This window comes from Necator americanus, chromosome III, assembly GCF_031761385.1.
Source record: "Necator americanus strain Aroian chromosome III, whole genome shotgun sequence".
Taxonomy (NCBI): Eukaryota; Metazoa; Nematoda; class Chromadorea; order Rhabditida; family Ancylostomatidae; genus Necator; species Necator americanus.
This window is the reverse complement of record NC_087373.1, coordinates 14,065,379-14,090,176: the sequence shown is the minus strand read 5'-3', so window position 1 is coordinate 14,090,176 and position 24,798 is coordinate 14,065,379. Positions and strand designations below refer to the sequence as shown.

The 24,798-nt window shown below is 40.1% G+C and overlaps 4 protein-coding genes across 7 annotated transcripts; 2 read left to right on the top strand and 2 right to left on the bottom strand.

Moving 5' to 3' along the window:
- Positions 1-492: 492 nt before the first annotated feature.
- Positions 493-6,903, top strand: RB195_009541 (uncharacterized protein; the record flags this gene model as incomplete). Its single annotated transcript, XM_064190130.1, has 26 exons — positions 493-624; positions 901-987; positions 1,061-1,156; positions 1,248-1,364; positions 1,429-1,532; positions 1,608-1,696; positions 1,752-1,834; positions 2,585-2,751; positions 2,811-2,935; positions 2,998-3,152; positions 3,207-3,342; positions 3,400-3,527; positions 3,597-3,734; positions 3,958-4,013; positions 4,109-4,220; positions 4,334-4,441; positions 4,503-4,613; positions 4,703-4,809; positions 4,867-4,930; positions 4,996-5,145; positions 5,298-5,385; positions 5,483-5,598; positions 5,657-5,809; positions 6,262-6,360; positions 6,614-6,711; positions 6,795-6,903. The coding sequence occupies 26 exons, from the start codon at positions 493-495 to the stop codon at positions 6,901-6,903; spliced, it is 2,928 nt and encodes a 975-aa protein (XP_064047713.1).
- Positions 6,904-7,963: 1,060 nt separating this feature from the next.
- On the bottom strand, positions 7,964-14,160 carry RB195_009540 (uncharacterized protein; the record flags this gene model as incomplete). 2 transcript variants are annotated; one of them, XM_064190129.1, is made up of 14 exons in its annotated part: positions 7,964-8,026; positions 8,422-8,449; positions 8,503-8,546; positions 8,749-8,823; positions 8,919-9,002; positions 9,071-9,199; positions 9,318-9,425; positions 9,745-9,954; positions 10,410-10,508; positions 11,632-11,979; positions 12,462-12,524; positions 12,591-12,663; positions 13,772-13,801; positions 14,045-14,160. In XM_064190129.1, 14 exons carry the CDS (start codon positions 14,158-14,160, stop codon positions 7,964-7,966), a joined length of 1,470 nt encoding a protein of 489 aa, XP_064047712.1. The 2 variants fall into 2 exon arrangements, with proteins under 2 accessions (XP_064047712.1, XP_013298351.2); XM_013442897.2 differs by lacking the exons at positions 7,964-8,026; positions 13,772-13,801; positions 14,045-14,160 and having other exon boundaries at positions 8,424-8,546; positions 12,591-12,647.
- Positions 14,161-14,474: 314 nt separating this feature from the next.
- RB195_009539 (uncharacterized protein) lies at positions 14,475-18,531 on the bottom strand (the record flags this gene model as incomplete). Of its 2 annotated transcripts, XM_064190128.1 has the most annotated exons (7): positions 14,475-14,581; positions 14,637-14,681; positions 14,752-14,878; positions 17,356-17,518; positions 17,611-17,733; positions 17,846-17,905; positions 18,506-18,531. In XM_064190128.1, the coding sequence occupies 7 exons, from the start codon at positions 18,529-18,531 to the stop codon at positions 14,475-14,477; spliced, it is 651 nt and encodes a 216-aa protein (XP_064047710.1). The 2 variants fall into 2 exon arrangements, with proteins under 2 accessions (XP_064047710.1, XP_064047711.1); XM_064190127.1 differs by lacking the exons at positions 17,846-17,905; positions 18,506-18,531 and having other exon boundaries at positions 17,611-17,732.
- A 569-nt stretch (positions 18,532-19,100) lies between these two features.
- Positions 19,101-24,169, top strand: RB195_009538 (uncharacterized protein; the record flags this gene model as incomplete). 2 transcript variants are annotated; one of them, XM_064190125.1, is made up of 16 exons in its annotated part: positions 19,101-19,135; positions 20,013-20,118; positions 20,178-20,282; positions 20,364-20,457; positions 20,933-21,009; positions 21,069-21,175; positions 21,646-21,753; positions 21,837-21,954; positions 22,016-22,135; positions 22,192-22,354; positions 23,172-23,248; positions 23,312-23,411; positions 23,467-23,644; positions 23,703-23,823; positions 23,886-24,029; positions 24,086-24,169. In XM_064190125.1, 16 exons carry the CDS (start codon positions 19,101-19,103, stop codon positions 24,167-24,169), a joined length of 1,737 nt encoding a protein of 578 aa, XP_064047708.1. The 2 variants fall into 2 exon arrangements, with proteins under 2 accessions (XP_064047708.1, XP_064047709.1); XM_064190126.1 differs by lacking the exon at positions 19,101-19,135 and adding an exon at positions 19,143-19,234.
- Between the last annotated feature and the right edge of the window lie 629 nt (positions 24,170-24,798).

Sequence of the window (24,798 nt, the reverse complement as noted above, 5' to 3'; positions counted from 1 at the left end):
ACAGGAAGAAAACGACAAATCTGTGCGGAAGACGAAAAAAGTACAAGAAGAAGTATTTGGAAGGCCACGTCGAGGGCAAAACACGTCAACTGACGCGCACTGACACAACACCTGCGCTCGGATTCGAAATTTCCGTGTCGCGGCATTGTGTCTCCTTTTGTCCATTCTTGTTGTGTTTTGTTTTTAATTTTTCCAAGGCCTACGTTTTGTTCCTAAGCAAGAAACAGGGTAATTTGTTGTTGGGGGGGAGGGGGGTACTCAGTGGGACCCTCATTTCTCGAGGAAAATAAATCAACCGGGGCCCAAAGGCCTAAGCGTTAGCCTCGGAGGATCTGTGACATGTAAACTAAAGCCATCAAGAGAAAAAGTTAGTTAGAGCGTCGGGAAATAAAGGCGTCAGTGAGTGCCTCCCCCAACTACATTTTGCCCAAGAAACACAACTTTTTTGTTGCAATGTGAAGTACAGATCTAGCTTCAGGTAACGCAAGAGACATGGATTCTGATTTGTACGACGAGTTCGGAAACTACATAGGTCCTGAAATAGGTTCTGATGATGATGAGAATGAAGATGATGTTCCACTTGCTGGAGACGGTGATGAGGACGCCGAGGAAGGAGATGACCAGGTATCTTTGGGTTCCTTTCAACAATGAGTTTAACAACATGACGAAGGGATGTTTTAGATCTGTGAAACGTTGGAAATATCAATATTTAAATGATAGATTCAGTCAGAGCTTTCGAATTTCTATTTTTAAGCACACAGTAGGTACTCTACAATGACTGGGATGGTCCTCGAGCAATGCACTGATTTCCTGATTTTTTTTTTCTTTCTGAAGATTGCTTTTGTAAGATGTTGTGATAGGATTTATAGGAATGTTTTCTAAGACAAATTATATGTTCAGGAGGAAATGGAAGATGATGCTGAAGAAATTCCCCAGAACCAGATAGTTCTTCATGAGGATAAAAAGTATTACGCAACGGCTGTTGAGGTATATCTTAAAGTTATCGATCAGCTAAAACTGATCTTTCAACATTAAGAGAAGAATACCTAATGTGTTTTAGGTGTATGGTGATACTGTGGAGACCATTGTTCAAGAAGAAGATGCACAGCCCCTCACCGAGCCTATCATCAAGCCTGTTATCCAGAGGAAATTCCAGGCAAGTCTTTACCCTGTCAGACGCTACATTAGTGAATATTTTGTCCTATGGGTGCACCACAAATCCGCTTGAAATAATTGTTCTTATTCAGTCCGTGGAACACAATTTGCCTGAGACTGTGTACAACAAAGAGTATCTGGCAGATCTCATGGATTGTCCTCACATCATGAGAAACGTAGCCATCGCAGGGCATCTTCACCATGGAAAAGTAGCATTTTCAAAGAGAAAAAGTATAATAGATCTGAATAGTTTCAAGGAAATTATTTCTTCAGACAACTTTTTTGGACTGTCTTATGGAGCAAACCCATCCGGAGTTCTTCCGCGCAGAAGATGCCGATACGAGGTACACAGACACCCTCTTTATTGAACAACAGCGGTAAGCGGTTTCACATTAAATCCTTCTATTCCAATTCTAACCATCTCATAGTTTCATATTGTCCATTTATTTCAGTGGTTGTTCTATCAAAGCAATGCCAGTTACCATCGTGATGCAAGACACTCGTCATAAGAGCTATCTGTTGAATATTATCGATACTCCAGGTATTTAAGATCTTGTTGAGTAACGTCTCTTCTCCTCGCTAAAACTAACTTTTAGGTCACGTGAACTTCTCCGATGAAGTGACCGCTGCTTATCGACTTTGTGATGGAGTAGTGATTGTTGTGGATGCTCATGAAGGGGTTAGTTCATGCCAAGTCTGCTTTACTTATCCAATCTCTGCTCAATTCGAGCTGCTGTGAAATATTAGGTAAATTAAAAAGTTCTGGGCATTTTCCGCTTTATTTCGACGATGAAATTAACATAGTTAGGACTAGCTGATTGAGATCAAACATGCGCTGTTTTGTTCGACAACTCCAGTCCATTTTGATGGCAATTTATAGCCCCGCAGTCGAAGATGTCCTCGTCCTTATTGGCAAAAAATTTGACCACCTCACTTTCACAAGCCTCTCTTGGGGCCAGTTTTGTACTATCAAGAAAATTTTGCAAATGCTTGAAAATGGTGATAGTCGCTTGGTGCTGGATCTGCACAATCCGGCGGATTTTCTTCGTTGGTGATTAGGATCGACCACAGGGACTTTCTTAAGGAGTTAAATGCAGAAGCGGCCTTAGACCTTCTTTGCCGAATATCTTTCTAGTAGCGGTAAAGTAATAGAATTACCATCTTGGGTTTTTGCGTATCGGTAAACCTTGAGAAAAGTTTGTAGAACAGAACTTTTGAAAGATTTTAACATTTGTCTACCTTTAAGTTATCTTAGGTCCTAAAGCGTTGAGCTAAAACAAAGTTATAGTAATTTTTTAACGCTATAAGCTGTGTTGTGAGACTACGATAACGTTGTGAAGTGCTTAAAATTTGGAGCAGAATATAAGATGACGACAGTTCATGGATGTTTGCAGATAGCTATTATCTTGCACTGATTAGTGATTTTTAGGTAATGATGAATACGGAACGAGTTATTCGTCACGCTGTGCAAGAACGCTTGCCCATTACGTTGTGTGTTAATAAAATTGACCGCCTTATTCTTGAGCTAAAAATGCCTCCGGCTGACGCTTACTACAAGCTTCGTTTGGTCATCGATCAAGTCAACGCTTTGCTACAGTTCGTCTTCCATTCTCCGTTCGAAGAATTCAAGAATCTATTGAAATGGGAATTTTCAGGACGTTCTCAGAAGAAGATAACACTGTCCTGTCACCTTTGCTAGAAAACGTCATTTTCGCTTCTGGTCGATTCAACGTTTGCTTCTCGCTCCTTTCCTTTGCTAATATCTATGCTGAGCGTTATGGTGCGGTAGTTTTTTTAATGGATTTTTTTTTGTTCCTACATCTTACGTCGCATCACATTTAGGAAATATTAATGCAACCGAGTTTGCACGTCGTCTCTGGGGCGACATCTATTTCAACAAAAACACCAGAAAGTTTTCGAAGAAGCCACCAACGGCTAACACTCAAAGAACTTTTGTTGAATTTATTTTGGAACCTCTGTATAAGATCTTCAGCCAGGTAGGTTATTATGAACTAGAGGGTACTCTCAGGAATAATAGGTCTAAAATTAAGGTTGTGGGAGATGTGGACACATGTTTACCACATATGATGTCTGAGTTGAACATTAAACTCACGAGAGAAGAACAGAAAATGAACGTGCGACCTCTTATTGCACTCATTTGCAAACGGTTCTTCGGCGACTTCAAATGTACGTGATGATAATCTATTAATTATGATTACTGCACTTTTATAATCTGCTTTTCAGCATTTGTGGATCTGATCGTGAAAAATATAAAATCTCCAATTGAAAATGCTAAGAATAAGGTGGAGCATATCTGGCTTGGCCCAGCAGACAGCAAGCTCGCAGCCGAAATGTCAAAATGTGACGCAAGTGTTCGTTTTTTCCTACTTACTTATGTTTAATTCTAGACCAACCATAGTCTCTAAGATTTTTTTTTCCAGGGCCCGCTGATGGTGCATACAACCAAGAACTACCCAACAGCGGATGCTACATCATTCCGAGTTCTTGGACGAGTTATGAGCGGAACAATCGAAAGTAATGCAGATGTGCGCGTACTTGGAGAAAACTACAGTATTCAGGTGAATGATGAGTCGGAAGCTATGCTCACTGTTGCTTTCGGTAACCCTTGTAACAATTAAGTGATGGTTTCGCTTCATTCCATCAACATTAAATTGTTACCAACCATTTGTAAGCTCCAATAAATTGCTGTTTCCAAGGAAAACCCCTTCTAACATAAATCTAATTCCTTGTGTCTCTTTCAATTATCAGTTGCTTCTTTCCTTTCTTATTACTTTCATCTAGGATGAAGAAGATTGTCGCCGCTTGACGGTTGGTCGACTTTGGGTCCATGTGGCGAGGTATGTCGAATCATATGTCTCTGACACATTTAGGCTTTATTAATTTCATCTTTTCTTATATCTCATATTTCTGTACCTTTATTTTCCTATTCTAGGTATCAGATCGAAGTCTCCCGCGTTCCAGCTGGTTGTTGGGCGCTCATTGAAGGAATTGACCAGCCCATTGTCAAAACTTCGACAATTGCTGAGTTGGAATATGAAGAAGATGTAGGCTTTTAGAGTATATCTGTCGTTTCGTTTAAGATTTGCGATCATTCTTTGGAAAAGCAACTTGATTTTACATTTTACCCAGGAGATCATAACTCTATGATCTTTTTCAGATGTACATTTTCCGTCCTCTCAAGTTCAACACCAAGAGTGTAGTGAAGATGGCTATTGAGCCAATTAATCCTTCCGAACTCCCTAAAATGTTGGATGGATTGAGGAAGGTAGCATTGCAAACTCCTATTATTTGTGTAATAGAGTAGCCAACAAGATCCCCCATATCAGGTTAACAAGTCATATCCGCTGCTGACAACGCGTGTCGAAGAATCTGGAGAACATGTCTTGCTCGGTACAGGTGAACTGTACATGGACAGCGTTATGCATGACATGAGAAAGGTGTTTTTTCTTGCTTTTGAGAGTCGATAGCACTCTTTCGTTATTAGTGTGAAGCACCATTTTTCCTCTACGATGTATGAATTTTACAGGTGTTCTCTGAAATTGACATCAAAGTCGCCGATCCTGTGGTTACGTTCTGTGAAACAGTTGTGGAAACATCCTCGCTAAAGTGTTTTGCTGAGACACCGAACAAAAAGTTTGAGATTCTCAGCAACTTTCATTGTTTTTCAAGAACACATTGATTTTTTTTTAGAAACAAAATTACAATGATTTCTGAGCCTCTCGAAAAGGGTCTGGCTGAAGATATTGAGAACGAGGTCAGTTCAGTTCTTTGTTTCCATATACCTCATTTTTAATTCTAGACATTTTATTTCTACTTTAGGTTGTTCAAATTGGGTGGAATCGTCGTAGAATAGGAGAGTTTTTCCAAACGAAATATGATTGGGATTTACTAGCAGCTCGTTCTATATGGGCGTTCGGTCCAGATATAGCGGGTCCCAACGTTCTTCTTGATGATACTCTTCCTTCTGAGGTTAGTATTTCTGAAGAAATACAGATGTTAAAGCAATATTTTTGTTTGGTAGAAAAAAACCAATCTGCAAACCTACAACATTTTGGTCGGAGAAAACCATGGTTGCAACACAAGCTCTTTAAATACGCTGCGCGTTATTCTGAGCATTTAAGGTTGACAAGCAACTTTTGGGTACTGTTCGAGAATCACTTGTTCAAGGCTTCCAGTGGGCTACGCGTGAAGGGCCACTCTGTGAAGAGCGTCAGTTTTTGTCTTTTGATATTTTCTTGGAACTCGCACTCTGTCTCACTGTTGCATTCACCTTTCCTTTCCTATCCTTGATCATGTTTCATTTCAGCTATTCGAAATGTGAAATTTAAAATGTTGGATGCTGTTATTGCAAAAGAACCACTGTACAGAGGTGGTGGTCAAGTGATTCCTACAGCGCGTCGATGCGCCTACTCTGCATTCTTGGTAGATCCACTACTCCTAAGATCATGGTCTAGTGAGATCCACTATTCATTTTTTTAAGATGGCCACTCCTCGTCTTATGGAACCATATTTCGTCGTTGAAGTTATTGCGCCAGCAGATTGCGTTTCATCAGTTTATACAGTATTAGCGAAACGGAGAGGACACGTAACGACTGATGCACCGATTCCTGGATCTCCCATGTACTCGATTAAGGTGATTTTCAAAGATTTTTTTCCTGCTTCACCTAATGGAGCTAATTTGCATGCTCATTAAAGGCATCACCTCACGAATCTGGAGTGGTACGGATTTCCGGTGGACTATTCGTATACGAAGTCGTAGATTATGGGGAGGAGGGTGATTCCGTTCATTTCTTAGTAATTGCCGTAGAAAACGGCCCGGAAGATGCAGCTTCGAGCGTTCCGGCGCACTATTTTCCACAAGGAGTTAGATTGGAGCGCGCCAGCCTGTGCGGCACCGCATCTTCCGGCAATTAGGAAGGAATGGATGGAATCACCCCTCTCCCCATAATCTACTATCCCGTATAAGAATACCCCACCTGAAATCCGTACCACTTCAGATTCGTGGGGTGATGCCTTCAAGCTGGCTGGCTGGGGCTTATGAGAATTTCAAGTCAATATTAATTGCTGTTACTAACATTTTTTCAGGCGTTCATTCCTGTAATGGATTCCTTTGGCTTTGAAACCGATTTACGTACACATACGCAAGGACAGGCGTTTTGTATGTCCGTTTTCAACCACTGGCAGGTTTGATCAATCTATCACTTTAACTTATCCTTATTTTTCAGGGTCATTTTTGCCTTTTGTTTGTTAACTTCTTCACTTCGGTTAATTTATGCACTTCTTGCATAAATTAACCGATAATATCGGTTAATTTATGCACTTCTTGCATAAATTAACCGATATTTTCTTCTGTCGATCCACTGTCCTTTTTGTTTACTTTTATCTTTCACGAACACGACGAACAAGCTTTACGTTTTCGTTAGTAATACCGTTTTAGATTGTACCCGGAGATCCACTGGATAAATCTATCGTTATACGACCTTTAGAGTTGCAACCGACTCCTCATCTTGCCAGAGAGTTCATGATCAAAACCAGGTAATCAATTTCGCTCGTGTTCTTCCTGCGTTCACTCTGTAATTTGTTTGTGTATTGTCATTCAATTGCACCATATTTTGCAGACGACGAAAAGGTCTGTCCGAAGATGTGTCGGTTAACAAATTCTTCGACGATCCTATGCTTTTGGAGTTGGCGAAGCAACAGGATGTATTCAGTTATTCAGGGTTCTAAAGTTGCTTTTTTGTTATCAGTTGAATCTGTTTTGTTACAACGGTGTTTTGTTACGTATCTCTGCAGAAAAGTGATGTCTGAGTGAAGGTGTGTTCCGATTTCCTTCGTTCTTTTTTCTTAATTTATCACGCGATTTTGGAGGAAATCGTAGCACAAGCGCCCCTTTCACAAAGATCTGAACTCTTTTGTGGGGTCAAATTATATGTTTCGTGATCTCCAGCGATGTGTGTAGCGGATAAACTATTCTATAAAATGGTTCTTTTCAGTCCTTCACTCACCTGAAATCAATTCAATTAAATTTGGTGGCATTGCTTGTCTGTTTTGGGCTATTTGATCTTCACATAACAAACACCTGTCATTCTGTCAGTTTTGTACCGAAAATGCAAACTACTACTACATAATGAGTTATCTTTAAATTTGAATCCGTATTGACCGTAACTTTTGAGGATGCATAACACCGCTCAGAGCCAAAAATATTCATGAGAGTTTAGGTATTAGTAAAAAGGAAGAATCGTAAGAGGAGAATAGCTAGAGTGGACTTCACGTTGGTACAAGAAAGAAATATTATGCACCTAAGGTCTTCGTCAAGTAACTTTCGTAAAGAAACAGAGTTGCAGCAACAGGCTGCTCCTACAACAAAGGGGATAAACGAGTGTGACCATCATTTCTGGACACCTGACACAATACCATCCTTAAAGTGCATACAGGAATTATCAGTGGCATGAGTTTTCAAGGATAGGACGAAAGTTGAATGCAACAATCTTACAACTTATTTATTTATGTGCACTAACCCAATGATACCAAGGTGATAAATTAAGGAAGTTTGAACAAGAATGTACAGACAAGCATTATGACAAGAAATTTTCTCGTGACAAAATTTGCGAGTTTGGGAGATTAAAAAGAGAAGACATGAAAACCACGTTTTCTCAACAATAGAGGTGAAATTTCTACCGATGAATAACATCAAATTCTGAGTTCCAGACCGCGAAGCAGTTCGGGTGGTTCCAATTTTGAGCTCCAACAAAGTAGATGTACGCATCTTTGCGAAGTGTTGCGCAGCTTAGTATAAGTCTTCGGAGGGGAACGTTGCGTCGGTTAATGCAACGAGAGATGCACATAATTTCTGAAACAATGCCTGGAGTTATGGATTTTATTTATGGAGCTTATTCACTTCTTCGGTTTATCCAGGATGAAGGAATACTACTATGGAGGAAAACCAACACACTGTGTTAATTCTTGACCTCTGCTCCAATCTGAATCAGAGGACGTTGGATTCGCTTGAACTCTACTCATTTTTCTTCCTCTTAAAGTGTGTGCTGATAAAGCTCTTCCTATTCTAGAAATTCAAGAGATTCTTCTCGGTTTCTTTGTCACGCCTGACAATGAAAACCACTACTCCGAACCTGTTTATTCGCGCTCACATTGAAATGTTTTTTCTCTGTTAACCTTAGGAGAGCCCTTAAGCTCAGGACTTCTTACTGACACGCACTCTAAAGAGTAGTTGCGGGAACTAGTTACCTCTACTCTTCCATATCCATGATCCCTTCTATTTTTGGAATTTTCGAGCCCATGTTCTGTCTACGACGTATTGTTTCCAACGTGCGGCCAACGTGAGAAAATGCCCGATCGAAAGCTGCTTGTAGCTGAAAACACAGATAGTGTGTTTATTCACGACTTTAAAAGAGGTGGTATAGATTTAAACTGCTATCTCGTACAACATAGGAATATTTGCTCGACATACGACGTAAATCTCGCATTACGCACCAAATCAAGAAGTGGAGAACAAAACAATGAGTGGCTTACAATAATAAACAACAATAACCCTCAACAGAACTTCTACTTTACCTGCTTCGTCTGGTCAATATAAGTATTCACAGCTGATAAATGTGTACTAGAATCTTCATCGCCACTCGCATGCCTCTAAATCATAAGCATTCGCATAAGCATTGTACACAGCACAATATGAATGAAATCATTTTCAGTGATCTTCTTTGTTTGGAAACTGGAAAACCCACATGTTGTTCCCCTGCTCTTAATGCATCTTTGTCGAAAATCTTTTCCATTTTGCTCATCTGCTTCTGAGTTTCACAAACCAAAATCTAAAAGAGAAGGATACTATTCTTTTTGAAATAACGAGCACATGAAAGCAGTCTAGAATCATCATTACCAAATTCCCTTCAATTTCATCGCAAACTGCAAAAAGATTATCCATAGCTTTGAGATACTCATTCGAATTCGATGGAGTATTTCCAGCACGAAGATCTTTCAATGCTTCACCCGCTCGACGATTTAAATCCTAAAATATGATCCCTATGATGTTCATCTACTGTGAGTTTTCCATGACAACAGAGAGACATATCTGAGGCTGAGACTTTAGCCTAATACATCTGAATTATTTCCGATGCAAAACTCACGATAATAGAAAAACGCAGATCCTTCATAATTAGCTGTTTACTATGTGCTACAGGATCTTGGAGATATGGGTGAGTGGGTTCCACTGCCGAAGAAGCTTGAGGAGCCGGCTGTAATTCACTAATTTGCGCGAACAAACTTCTCTCCAAAAATAAAACCAGAATATAATAGCACGTATAGTCGGGTCAAAAAGACATGAAGCACGGTCCACTTACGTAAGCGGATGCGCTCGATGCGGGGCGGTGGGTATGGCGGTTCGAATTGATGTGGGACCATCACCAACCACAAGGATTAGCCGTGCTAGCAGGAGTCCTCCCTCGATCCTAACCTCTACGCTCCACCGCACTGCTTCGAGTGCAGCAGCTTACGCAATTGCACCGTACACCAAATTGTTCTGACCCTACTATATAAATATATTAAATATGATACCTGATTACTAGCAGGTGTAGCAGGAGCAACAGATGCTGGACCTGGCTGAACGGATGACGGCTGGGCGAGCGCTTGTTGTGACGCTGGATTCATAGGAGTATGTGGTTGAACCGACATAGGTCCAACGGAGGTGGGACCTCCAGCACTCGCAACTGCGAGGGTTGAACCAGGTGCTTGCGATCCTGGCCCACCACCAGGGGTGAGTTGTTGCTATAAGATGTAGTGTTTTACTTATTCGGTTACCTTCTCAATCTGTATGAAATCTGAAGAAAAAACATGGAAGGAAACTGGCAGGGCAGTGAGAGCTCAGAATAAGCGGCTTAATTATTGTGCTGTGGCTTACTGTTATTGATCGGTGAAGCCAATAATTTCCAAATGGAAACCACCTCATGCGTAACCAAAAGAAAGAAAAAATGACGTTAGCAGTTGACGAAGTAGCTGACTTTTTAACAGTACATGCAAACGATAAAATCAGATGTAAATCTTCACAGTTAATGAAATCTGACGCCGAATCTAGCTCTAGGATGACCAAAATGGAATGGCAAATGTAACTGAAGGCAAGGAAAGTGTGCGTCGATCAAATAACTAAAGTCAAAAAATTTCCTAAACTTGTCCTGTTACCGGATGATACTGCGCGCAAAAAGGATAATAGTAGTATTACTTACCGGTCCAATCGAACCTGTTGTCATCGGGCTTCGCGGCTGCTGCATTTGCATGTGTTGCTGAGATACCGATCCCAATGAACTTCCAAGCATTGACCCGAGCTTCAATGGATTAAAAGAAAAACTATGAAAACTTGAAGTGAAGGCGGATTCAAATAAACAAATAATACTGCAAGAAATCAGGCAAATTCAAGCTAATTTAAGTTAGTGCAAGTTTGAAACGCTAGTACTAGCTTTTGAATACCCGGAAAACTAGTGGAAATCATACTAGGAACATTACACTAACAACATAGAATGGTAGTGTAGCACCAATAGGCAAGTAAAGATGAGAACTTACCTTTTCTTGGCACACATGAAGAATTTGAAAGTAAAGTGATCTCTTACCAATTCACACACGTGTGGAAGGTTTATTATTAAAAGCTCAGAATGATCCGTCTGAATCATAAATAACAAAAGCACATTAATTCCATTGGAATTACTTTCATTCATCTACAACAAAAAAGTTTCAATCTGCACATCGCAACACTTCTATTATGTCACTCATCATTCTCAATAAGCACATTTCTAAATTGGAAATCTTTAAGCTGAAACGAAAGTCCTCACTAGCTAATATTGCACAAGCCGTGTTAGCCGAGGAGCAAAAGCAACTTTGCTTTGGGTACTCCTTTGGCTACTTTTGTAGATCGCTTTTATATCCTAAGTTAAACGCATTGGTTCTTAATTTTATCGCGCCCGTATTCCGACGACTATGAACTGTTGCAAAAAAGAATTGTATACCCCGTCATACACCAGCCTGCAAAAAGTGTGCGACCACATGGGCCGCGTTTTCTGGCTTCTGTACGGATTTAGGGGTTTTCCCAGTCTTTTAGCGGTGTACCTAGCGACAATCCAACTCTGATGGTAGATCAGGAGTAAATGGGCAGAATGGCGTTAACACCTGTTGCCAATCACAACCGAACCGCGCTCATTTCGATTATGGTCTGGTTCACTACGATGCAACAAAACTATTCGGATCTTTGACTACTCTCCTTGGGCCTACTTGACTCAGTTATACGGCAAGATTTGAGAGAGAAAAAAAAACAATGAGTAAAGGACCGCTACTTAGGAGCTCGATTGTACTATGCTTCCCAATTATCAACCACAAATTGTGCGTTGAGCGAACTGACATTAAGGGAAAATAGAGACATAAAAGTCAAATTTCATAAGTGCTTATGAATGTTCAAACCTGTGTTTGACCCGAGAGCATACTTTGCTGGCCCATCGGTTGCCCTTGCTGTGAATGTGGTTGTTGTTGAACTGGTTGCTGTTGTTGAGCTATCTGCTGCTGTTGCACCATTTGTTGTTGTTGCATTCCCATTTGTTGACCGCCGAGTTGTTGTTGAAGACCCATCTGCATAGGCTGTTGATGTCCCATCACTTGCTGTTGTTGTTGTTGCTGTTGTTGAAGTTGTGGCATCTGATTCATTTGTTGTTGGCCCATTTGCATTTGTTGCTGTTGAGGTGCAAAATGCATTTGCATTTGACCTTGCTGCTGCATTTGACCTTGAGGCATGCCAGAATCTTGGGCATACATCTGCAAACATATTCTCAGTTATTTCCAACCACTATCAACAAACAGACGTATAAAATATGGCAAGTTGAGCTGCACATTCGTTTGAGAATAAGAGCCTAGACTCCATTTTGGAAGCTTCGAGGCCTGGTTTCTCAATGGTGCCTTCGGTAGCTTCATGAACCCATAAAATAAAATAAAGCGAGGCCTTCAGAAAGTCGGTGACTTCTGTCTAGATCACTTTCACTAGAAGGTTTCATTGGGTTGATATTCTCAGGAGATAAACTATCATTACTACCCTCTCTGTTGCTGTAGATCAAACCTAGCAAACACACTATGAGTGTAAAGATACATCAATTCGGGAGAAGGAACTGTGGAAGACAATACTTCAAAATCAATACTCAGTGTCAAGTTTCTACAGGATGTCACACTTTAACAATGTTTGGCATTCAACACTTCAACATTGAGTTAACAACTTATTAACATTATCTCAAGCGAAACAGTACCTGCCGCTGCACTCCCATTTGAGCCATTGTTCTCCCCATCATATGCTGTTGATTATACATCATCTGCAAGCAACCACATACTTTTTCTGATGAAGCATATCTAACAAGCTATCGAAGAGGCAAAATCACCTGTTGCTGCTGCATGTTAGGAGGAAGCTGTCCATATCCACCCTGTTGACCGGACATATTGGTTAACCACGCCCTGAAGTAACTTAAGCTCTTACTGCACTACTATATCAACCACCTCTTTTTGTTTGTAGCAAACTAGGTTTCAAACATGTCTGATGCGCCATAAATACTACAGTAATGGCTAGGAAACGTCCGCATGACACGTTTCTTACCCTCCCAAGTAAAAAGATCAACTTCATCGGAAACGTCAGATGAATGGGTTTGAATCCCATAAAGAGAAGATTATTCATATCAAAGTTAGTAAAAAGAACAATGGAGTTAGAGTGACACTTTGAGGGTAAAACGTTGGAAAAATTTCGTTCTTTCTACTTCAACAGTATCCATTTCGAAATGATGCCGTCGTTCAAAATAGGACGTAATTACGGAAATCGGGAATCGGACCACTACGGATCATCGCATAGTATATGCGCCACATTCACACATAGAAGCACTTAATTTTGTTACATCTATTACAACAATATAATGTAGTATAATACTAGCGCACCATACTATAATATAATAACATATAACAATGCAGGACCTATGATTGGTGGAAATGATGCAGTTTTAGCAGATATCACGCGAGTACAATTTGAACCTCTACGGCAAAGTCTGAACCCCTTCTACTCATAGCAGGGTACAGAAGCTAGGAGCTAGGAGGCGAGACCAACGGTTATCAACAGTATCGAATCGGTGGCGATCACAATTAATGCTTGGTGCAATTCCTGTACTTGATGTGCACTTATCCCCAATATCAAAACATTTTGTTTGCTGAACTTTTAAACGGGGAGAATTCCAAATTGCAGACTTCAACTCTTCTGTCGATAAATATTTGCATGATGAAATGACTAGCAGCGGTTGACCAAAGAGATTTGATTCCATGGAAGTGCTATCAAGAATCCAGTTTTTTCTGAGATGCTCATGCTAAGCAATTTTAATCCCACTAATCCAACGTTCTAATGCGGCACTCGCTACTGGTAGCTTCTGCGCTGCAAAAGAATATCACGTGAACGCAAATGTATACGATGAAGAAACATGTCGTTCTTGCTCCATGGGCATTTGTACGATTCCTTCTGCAGACTTTCCAGTATGATAAAGCGATTAAAAACACGTAGAAACTAAGACGTTTTCTCAAATCTTGCGTGCTGTCCTCTGGAAGTGCAAGCTGACCCCTGCATAAATATACGACTCAAAATTCCAGCTCTTTGGTGAGCCATAAAAAGTATGCTCAGGAAGAATTATCCAGAACCTTAAGCTCAATCTCCTAAATATCATGAAATATAGCCTAGACAGTTAACTATGCTGTTTTGATACCTTGTTGCCTCAATTCTCCACTACTGCTCCCAGCACAACTGATTCTGGTGAGTATAGCACTCTCGGGAGGCAGTACTACGCAATGTATGCTTCACATCTACAGGTTAGGTACTACCCAGACTTTAGGTCTTGGATCGAAATCTTCCGAATAGGTTGAAATATTCGCGCTATACTCCTCTATGTCACGTTCACAAGCGAAGATGTAATATTTATTCATATTTATCTTAACCTCGAACAAAACATCTTTTACAACACAAAGATCAAGATCAACGTCCACGTAACAGCGAGCATGGTGTTGGAAAAGTTAACAGACATTAATTTTTGAGTTGGCAACCAGTCAACTCTGACAAGTGAAACACAAACACCGAGCTGAACGCAACCACACGGGGACATTTGTGCATCACTGCTCGTAAACTATCTCTGAACAACTAAGATCAAAGGAAGAGAAATGAACTAGGAAAAGACGGTGGTACCAGAAGAGCCGTAAGAATTATAACAAAAAGAACAACATCACACTCAAATTAAGTATTCTTAGTCCTTATTTTCCTTTTCCTCTGTTTTTTCCTCCTTCTCAGCATTCTCTTCTTTTTTGTCTTCCTTTTTCGCCTCATCATCATCGTCTTCCAAATCTGGCATATCTAAAAGAATTCATGAAATCGCAAGAAACAAGCGAAACTGCAGAACTAAACTCACCACCGTCGTCATCATCATCAAGGCCATCAAAATCAGGAGCACCACCTATGTGTGAGAGTTGGTCATGAATTTATAGCAGAAATTCAAACATGAAAGCAAATCACTAGAGACTCACCGCCTCCCATTTGGTTCATATAGGAGTTGAGATCAAATCCTGCGTCACCACCGTATGGCATACCATCTTCGGCACCAGAATCGTCTTCATCCTTCCATTTATCAAAATCTACTTTTAGCCAGTGCACCTACAATACGACGGAGATAGAAAAGTTAGGGCAGCTAACAGTTCCATTTAATCGCTATAATAGCTGTCTATATCTATACGCAAACAACAAACGAAATCTAATGAACGCAATAAACGAACAGGAAATGCTCCGAAAGATTGTGTCAAACGAAATGAGAGCGTGGAGATCTGTACTATGTTACGTTTCCAGACGTGTTATACTGCAGTTTCGAAACGATACTACTTCTTTACGCTACGATTCACTGCACTGCAACATTGAGGAGACCTTTCACTTTGCTTTGAAACTCTTCAGCCATCAAGTCGCCGATTATTAATCGTCTATAGTTAAGAATACGCCTGAAACTTCACAGTTTTTTTTTAGATCTAAAATGGTGCATTTCTTAAGTTTATTTGCTTCTCCAGCAGAAACAGACGGTCGTTTCTAATTACTACAACTTGTATTGCTGTAAGGATTTAATGTATAGTAGCTCTTAGCTACTGCAACTATTGGAGTCCAGTGGTCCCTTCACCTCAGGAATTCCACCCACTTATTTTCCTTCCCTTTTCCATTTAAAATGAAGGATAAAGTTTCTGGCACTAATCAATCAGCTTGAGATGCGCCCCCACGTTCACTTCAATTCAGAATCGTTTGAGGTTTACGAACGTGTATCTGGCCTATACAATGACTTGCGGGGCTAGCCGATGGGTCAAGTCAGTGTTTTTATCTTTCCAGACAAGTCTGGTGCCAATTTATCGACCCCGAAGGGATGAAAGGCTTGGTGAGCACTAGGGCGGATTTGAACCTCCGATCGATCGTGCAGGAAGCGGAACCTCTAACCGCTACACTACACCCGCGCCTGTATTTCAAATATATCCTAATGATCTTTTTGGATGCACTTTTCAGCATAAAATGAGCTCAATTGTTGTTAGTACAAAAGCGAAAAGTCTGATGCTTGATGGCCATGGCTTCGCTCGTTGTTGTATTACAGACGAATGCAATTTCTCTCACACTCCCACACGACCAACAGCGGATCGTGTTGCTCGCGGTGCCAGTACTTCTACACTTCTTTTTTCCTGTTTTTGGCAGTTTTCTTTTCTTCCTGTACAATAGTGCAAATATAGAATCAGGCATGTAGTTGCGTACTATACCCTACTAGAAGCATGCGACGAAATGGTGGATCGTATTTTCGTCAGTGAGTTTAAAAAGAAAACAGTCACACTCACATTTCCTCGCGTACTTGAATGGCATTAATCTGCAAATATATGCTTCAGCAAAAAAAAAATCCTCACTACATCAGCTTTTGAGGATGCTGTTATCAAACTCAGAAACATTTGACCGTAGGAATTCCACCCACATCCTATCTTTCCTTTTTGTATTTCAAAGATATCTTCGCAACCTTGTTAGATACACTTCCTAGCAGGCAATGAATTAAACAGTAGGAAGAAGCAATACCACACAAGTATAATAGAACTTTCTATTACTTTCGATTCGTTTATCAATATCGTGTACAGAGGATATTAACGCATAAGAGTGTTGAAAGCATGATGAAAGTATCAACCCAGTGATTCCTGCAGGCCCTATACGAATACGGCCAGGCCCTTTTAAGAAGTTCAAATAATTGTTCTTTTAACAGGAGACCATTCACAAGGAAGGAGTGACAGGTGGTCTCGAATGAGCGTAGAGTTGGCTCAAACGTTTTTGTGTTCACTGTGAAAGAAAGCTGAATAAGGACAGAAATGTGCATAGAAGCGTATTAAAACAGATACTACGCGTGCGATAGATAACAGTTAATGAATGATAAGATAAATCTATGCTTCGCCGCAAAACATGAAACATCTTTAAATGACTTTTGCACTTTGAATGACACAGGTTTCTTCTTCCCTTGTAAGGCTTTTTCTGCAACTCTTTTGGTTTACGAAATTGAATTGAGTAAAATGGAAATCTGATAACCCAAATCTCAACAGGCAGCAATAATCAATTTAGATCGAGCAGAAAACAAGAGGAAAGGGGTTAATCACCAGATGGCAATGTGTTTGACCGCAAATAGGAGAAGGATTCAACCAAGATATTTTATATCGTTCCAGGATATTCATTATAAAAAGGACATCAAGCAGGGGCCAGTTCTCCGTGAAATCTATCCAAAAAGCCATGAAAAATCAATAGTAAGCGCAAAACCCGAGAAGCACGTGGTCAGAGCAGGTGTTCTATTCGAAATAGGAGTAGCACTGAGGAGCTACCAATAAGTAAACGTTGAAGAAACAAAACAAGGGATAAACTAACAAGAGATATTGTCAATTTAGGAGAAGATAATGAAAATAAATCGGCTGTTTTTCTTCTCATCAACATCAAGACTAATGAGACCCCTCTCAACAAAGTGAACTGAATAATGTCAAGTACTCTGGTTTCATAGCCTGCAATGTCGGCTACGCGCCCAACCACCTACGATAACTGAGAAGTATGAAATAATAAGATAAAGTGCATAATACACAAGAAATTACCTTCCCCTTCTCCTTCAAAAGTCGAGGCCACCATTTGGACTCCTTCTTAGGGATAGTCAGTTCGATAACTCGAGTATTTGTAGGAGTCCGCTTCATTCCTTCACCATTGATTTCGGCGAAAAACTCCATTGTTGTTTCGTAAACTTCAGTGTGGCTTATACCCCTGAAAACAGTGAATATTCCAAAGAATCTCACCAAATTACAACAAATAGGCCACAATCCAAGAAAGGAAGTAATAACTTGAGGAATACTCACTTAAAATGCAATTTTGAGCTGTCAGCTGTGAGATCCTCAATCTTCACATCGTCAATCTCGATGGTTACATACAAGAAAGATTCCCTTTGAGCCCAAATGACTGATGGCTGACGGACCGCCATACTGGAAATATCGAAGTCAAGTCGATGTTGGTCACCTCAATCTACATCTTCAAAATGTAAAAGTAGAAGCAATGAGAGATGAACAGTTGCAGCAACAGCTCACAAAAACAAACAACGCAATGAAGGAAAAAATTATCGCAAGTGAGACGACAGCCCGCCGCTTTTGAAACGTCCTTAAAGGTCGGACTTTTCGAGAAGACCTTTTCGCTGCGGGAACATTACTCTAACCGTTTTTAGGAACCTTTACGTCACAGCCATTTTGCGGGTAACGGTGATGCAATTTGTTTGCATTTTCTTGTTGTGGTCTGATAAGCATTTGAGTGATTAACCTGTTGATGCCGCTCATAGGTATTGCTCCAGATCACTGGGTGTGAGGCTGCTGCCGAGCTCGTTTTTGTTTGCTTTTACAGGAAGAGAGATATTCAAGCACTATTTCCAAGATTTTTGTATTCATACAGAATAGGTGTTGATATCACAATTCTTACTTTCGCAAGCATAACCTTTCCAAAGAGCACCTATACCTTCTGAATTTGGATTCTTACCGTGAACTGAGATATATGCTATGTGTACAAGTAGTATGAGTTACGCTAAACAGCGAGAAATGATGCAAAGGAAAAAAATGAGGAATTTTAGATTTCCCGCAACGCTTCTAATTGATGCAGAGATGGACCTTTTTTGAATATGGTTAAAATCTTAAAAATCTCGAAAATATTCGAGGTGTATTCGTTTTCACTTGGTGATGGATAAGCGTATCTCTGAGACGAACTACATACTCATTTTCCGCAGCTATTCTTGCCATTCTTTCTAGTGTGTCTTGTTTCTAAGGAGCCTTACATCTGTAGTTCAGAGGAGGAATTAAAGAAATGGGACGATATTTATAATCTAAAGAAAATCATTTGCACTGAACTGCGTTTTAATTCGAGTATTTTAGAGGGAACCAGCATCATTTTTAACATCAGCAGAAGTAAAACTAAGAAGAAAAGATTATGGTTCAACAAGTCTGATTCTGCCAAAAGAGTATATTTCAAGTTAACGCATTCATTTTTTTACTTGATACACTGCAGATGAGAGCTTTTACTGTCAAAAAGAAGTATATCACTGATAAATGCACATCAATTCAAAGAGAACAGCAATGCAGGAAGGATCGCGGTGTTCTGTCCGCGAAATTGGACTCATATCACATTATCAGATTAGATTTTGATATTTTGTGCTCATTTCTAAACTTGTTATGTGGGAAAAGACGTCCATTCTGAACGACACCCAATTCTTCTACGCATATTCGTCACCAGTTCACTTACTCTAGCACATACTTCTAAAGCTTATTGTTCAGAAAGTTCCTTGGGTCCCAGGAAGTTTGTGAAGCTGGAGATGTTGTCGGATGGTGAGAAGAAGTTAAGCAAAAAGTAAGTGATGATTGCTGGATGTTTGGTGCGCGGCGGATCTTCCGCTTTGGTGCTTTCCGTCGCGCGCCATCTCTCTGCATCTCGTGGCCTCAGCCAAAGGTCAGTTCTAGTCTGTTTCAAGGATGAGTTGATATTAAGTGGTGCCATAGATTAATATCTATTATTTCCTAAACTTTCATTTTTCAATACGAAAAAACCTCTGGTGTTCAAAGATTCGAATTCCTAGATTCTAGATGTGATCGAAATTGTTAGATAATTGTTAGAATTATCCAGAAAAATCTTCAGAAAATTGTGACACCTTTCAAGTTACTACTTGTTGATAGGACATTTAGAGGTCATTACGAAGAATTACTAGTGTCAGATCGTAGAAGCACTAAATTTCCAACTATTATCGGGTCGAAATAATCCTGGATTTGAAACCTGGTGCAATTGCGAATGCAGTCGAAGTGTCCTGGTGGGACTTGCACTCATCTATTATGTACACCGAATAGAGCTAGTGGTAGTCTCAACTCGATCGCAACCGTTTGTGCAACTGCATCAGGTCTCTGGTCGTTTTAGCCGAACTGTGCCAACATTTGCCGTGGACATGTTCTCTGCACATGCTGCTTTTAGTAGCCAGAATTATATTCGTCAGTATCATTCATTGGTTCATTCATTAACATGCTCCGTTGGTGAACTAAAGTAGGAAACAAACGCCGTGTCATATTCTAACCATCACCAGACATTGACGCCTTATAATTAAGGAGATTTGAATGCACCTAGAAAATAAAACTTTATTGTTTGTGAGGCATCGCTACAGATCTACTCAATCCATGAAATAAGCCTTATCTGACCTGAACTGATTGCGGAGAGTTCCATTCCACATTTCACGCTTTAGTGAGCAGAAAAGGCTAGCCAAACAGGCGCAAAAGGAGAAAGAAAGATTGGAAAAAGAAGCCAAAAGAAATGCCGACGCAGGCCAAACAGGCGCTAAGGCAGAAAAGGTTGGATCATAATACTTGATTAAAACTTCAGCCTTCATACTTTCCACTGGTTTTTTTAGCTTGCAAAGGAAGCTGATCCATCAGATCCTCAAGAATATTTCAATATGCGCGTTGGCATGATCAATAGCCGACGAGCCGCGGGCGAAAATCCTTTTCCTCACAAGGTATTGTATACCAGATAGCTCTATTTTATCGCTTCTGGTTATCGTTATTATTTGTTACTTTTACTTGGATCTGTTTTCCAGTTTAACGTTACGATATCAATCGCTGCCTTTACTGAAAAATATGAGTATCTCAAGAACGAGGAGGTTTTAAACGAAGTCAGAGTTAGCATCGCCGGTTGGTCATAGCTTTTTAAAGTTTAGAAAGTTATACGTAGCTGTTACTTCTTCTGGATTTGCATCAACCTCTTGTCGATCTTCATACAGTTATTATAAGCTCATGGAAATGTTACATCGGACAAACTTCCGCGTGTTTACCGGTTGTAATAAATTCTTTCTTAATTGTTTCCTCCCTGCTTATATTACTGGTGAATGCGCTGAAATCTAATCGTTGTTCGTTTTGAGTTTCTTTTCCGGCCTCATTCATTGTCTTTTAAGTTACTGAGGTCTTATTAAATGTGTTCGAACGAACACGAGGTGGCCGCTAGCTAAAGTGCTCTTGAGCACTGCTGTTTTTTAGAATAATGCTGATGAATATTCGTTTTTTTGAGACATAAAAATGCTTTACCTAGAGAGATGCAGAATAATTATCTGGACGTTGAGGTTAATGTTTTGTTCTTTTTTTGATTTGGTTGTTATAGACGTGATTTTAGGTCGTATCTATTCGAAGCGTGAATCAGGCAAAAATCTTGTTTTCTACGATGTGCATAGCGGAGGTGTACGGCTACAGGTGATTTTAAATTGAGCTTTCATTGCTCTTAAACATTATGATATCTCGATTTGTCTCAGGTGATGGCTAATGCCAGATATCATGCTGCTGGCCCAGATGACTTCAGTAAAGTTCATGAAAGGATCAGACGCGGAGACATTGTGGGATTTACTGGTCACCCAACAAGGTAAAATTAATCGCAGAATTATTTTTTTCATGAAGAAATAGTCTTATATTTTTCCCCGCTTCCTTCCAGAGAGTTTACCATCCCGCTTATTTAGACTGCATTCACTTGACAAAACTGTAATCTCTCGGAACTTCTTAAATTTTATGATTGTTTTACAATGTGAATATGGCAAGAACTAATCAAAATGTCTGCGTATTATATATAGTTGTTATATATTTCACCTACCAACGCTTCTCGTTACCGGTCGGCTGTATTAATTCTTCTTTTTGTATTGCTGCAGGTGCGGGTTGTGGGAAAGGAGATAGCATCACCAAGCGTTTTCCTGCATCAAGTGTTTGTTGTGGGAATTAATTGAAAATCATATGCAGTTTCATTTGTTTCTGACCGTATTTCATAGAAACTATAACCTACTTTGATCACTTTGATCACATGTTAAGGATACTCGATTTGCTTACAATATTGTTGTTTAGAAGCAAGACTGGAGAGCTTTCATTGCTGCCAGTTGAAGTTGAGCAGCTTACACCATGCTTAAGGATGCTACCACATACACACTATGGTCTTAAAGACAAGGAGTTGAGGTATAATTTCTTCTTCTTTTTATTAATTGCTTATTTTATTCTGTACTTTTCGTTCAATTATTGGGTTCATTTTCGGTCTCCAGGTACCGTATGCGATACCTTGATCTTATTATCAATCCTGAGGTGAAGGACAAGTTTGTGGTTCGCAGCAAATTAATAACTTTCTTGCGGAGGTATCTCGATAACTTGGGATTTCTGGAGGTTCGGCTCTATTCGATTCTGGTCTTCTGCGCAAATTTTTCACGACACAGCGTTATTTAAGGTTGAAACTCCAATTATGAATCAAATTGCTGGCGGAGCCACAGCAAAACCCTTCATCACCCATCACAACGAACTTGATATGAATCTATTCCTCCGAGTGGCACCAGAACTCTATCATAAGGTTTGATATTGGAAGAAACAAGGGCGGTCGAAGCGGTCAAGATGTATTTCTTCTAGATGCTCGTTGTTGGTGGTATTGATCGTGTTTATGAGGTTGGACGATTGTTCCGTAACGAAGGAATTGACATGACCCATAATCCTGAGTTCACAACTTGTGAATTCTATATGGCTTACGCTGATTATGAAGATGTGATTCGATTGACTGAGGATTTGCTTAGCAGTAAGTTATATCCCATTGTTTGTGTTTTTCATCTGCAGGATCTTTCAGGAGTTGGATAAAATTCGTCAAATAAATGTAGGGAAAGCCATATTCCAATTGATCATTAAAGCATAACTAGGACTGCATTTCATCCTATTTTGACTTTTCAAGAAAAAAAGATTGGTGAATGAATTAATCTACTGGAGCTACTACCAGTCTTTCGCAAATAAAAATGGAGTGTGTTACTCTTCTGAACTTAGAACAAGTTGATATTTAAATGCAAAATCCAATAGCAGTAACTTTTTAGTTACCAATGCATAGTCGGGTCAGAAAGATATGAAGCTAAGCGGTAATTGGCTGCCCTCGAAGCGGTGGGGTGAAGCGTACTGCTTAGGATCGAGGGGACCCTTGCCAGCACCACTCATCACAGCAGTTCGCGATGGTCCCACTTTGATCCCATCCACTGGCTCCACCGCACTGCTTCGAGCCCAGCCGCTTGCGCAACTGCACCGAACTCCATGTCGTTTTAACAAGACTATAACTTCTGAATAATTTTCAAATGAAATTCCAAATTCAAAATGAGCAAGTGCATCGCGATTGCAAGTGACTTAGTAGCCTTCCTCCATGACAAGTAACCTGCGATTTTTGACGACTGGTCGTTTATCAATTCTGTTTGACAGTTTATTTTTGATTTCCGGTCAGAGTAGTTCTTTCTAGTTAAAAGCTTTCTTCCTTTTTCATTTTCAATTAATAGCTGATTACTTTTTGTGTGCTCTTGGAGAACTACAATTTGATTAACTCGTAAACTGCCAGCACTCTTTTGATTTTTTTCCTCCAGAGATGGTAATGTTTATTCACGGAAAATATAAGATTCAATATCATCCAAATGGACCTGGGACCGAACCGGTGATGGACGTAAGTAACAGCATATGAGCGCAACTCTCGGTCTAATGTTCTGATTTGATCGATACAGTTCAGATTGACTTTACTCCGCCATTCAAGCGTGTTAACATGTACGAAGGATTGGAGAAAGTAGTTGGGGCGAAGCTTCCATCTCCGGATACACTCAACACAGAAGGTACACTATTGTGTCTGCGTTCAGTTTAATTTCATTAACGAATAACACTTTCCAGAATCTCGTCAATTTTTTGACAAACTCTGCCGTGAGAAAGGTGTTGAGTGTGTGGAACCACGCACAACAGCACGTCTTTTGGATAAGTTAGTGGGCGAGTACCTCGAGAGTACGTTTATATCCCCTACATTCCTCATTGGTCATCCACAGATAATGAGTCCACTAGCTAAGTGGCACAGGTAAGTTAGGGAGCCATGGTCTTGTATGTCACTTGTTTCATAATTTTTGGTAATTTAGATCTATTCCTGGTCTTACTGAGAGGTTCGAATTATTTGCTGTCACAAAAGAGATTGCTAACGCATACACTGAGTTGAACGATCCTATCAAACAACGACAAAGCTTTGAGCAACAAGCTGCTGTGAGTATCACCGCTATGAGTTTGGTAGCCTCCTGAAAAGTAAGGACACTCATTCGTTGTAGGATAAGAATGCTGGAGACGATGAAGCCCAAATGATTGACGAGAACTTCTGCACTGCTCTGGAGTATGGTCTTCCACCTACTGCTGGATGGGGAATGGGAATCGACCGCTTAACTATGATTCTAACCGACAGCAACAATATTAAGGTGGTCATCGTTTATGATTGCGTCGCTTCGTAAATTCATACTGTTCGTTGATTTAGGACGTTCTCTTCTTCCCTGCTATGCGGCCAGAGGAGCAAGGACAATCGGTGGTAGATGGTGTTGAGAATTCTGCTAACTGTTGATTTTGCTGTTTCCGTTACTGTTTTCTGGTGTTCTGTTAGTGTGGGTTTGCGCTAATTATAGCGCTTGTTTTGGCAAATGAAGAGTTGTTGAGTCCTGAATTTCTATGACACTTTATTTTGTGAAAAGAATTCAAGGAGAGTTCATCGAAAGGCCTATAGAATTGTTTTGCGTGTCACCCATTATTCCGTACTGTCCATATGCATATAAAAGTTTCGCTAACAAAGCACTGCTTCATGTTCATTCTTGTGAAAGTTGTGCAAGAATGCTTAAACTACAACACTGTAACACAATTTAATAAACACTGGCCCATGAGATTCTCTTCTAACCTCTCATTTATGTTTTGCAACAAAAGCATGTTTTTTTATTGTTTTCTATTTTAAGTAAGTAACTGTTTTCCAGCTTAGAGATTAAGTAGTCTTCGGATACACTCATGACCTTGTGTCTTTTTGTAGTTGTTTCTCAACTGAAACTAGTTTCGTTTCCAAGATGGATGCGTAGTAGTCGCAGTTGCTCGATCCGCAACTTTGTTTTCTATTTTTCTTCTCCGAACTGCCTTGTAGTCATACTATCGTATCCACTTTTGCAAATGCGACCACTTTGGACGCATCCGCGTAGTTGACTGTCACCC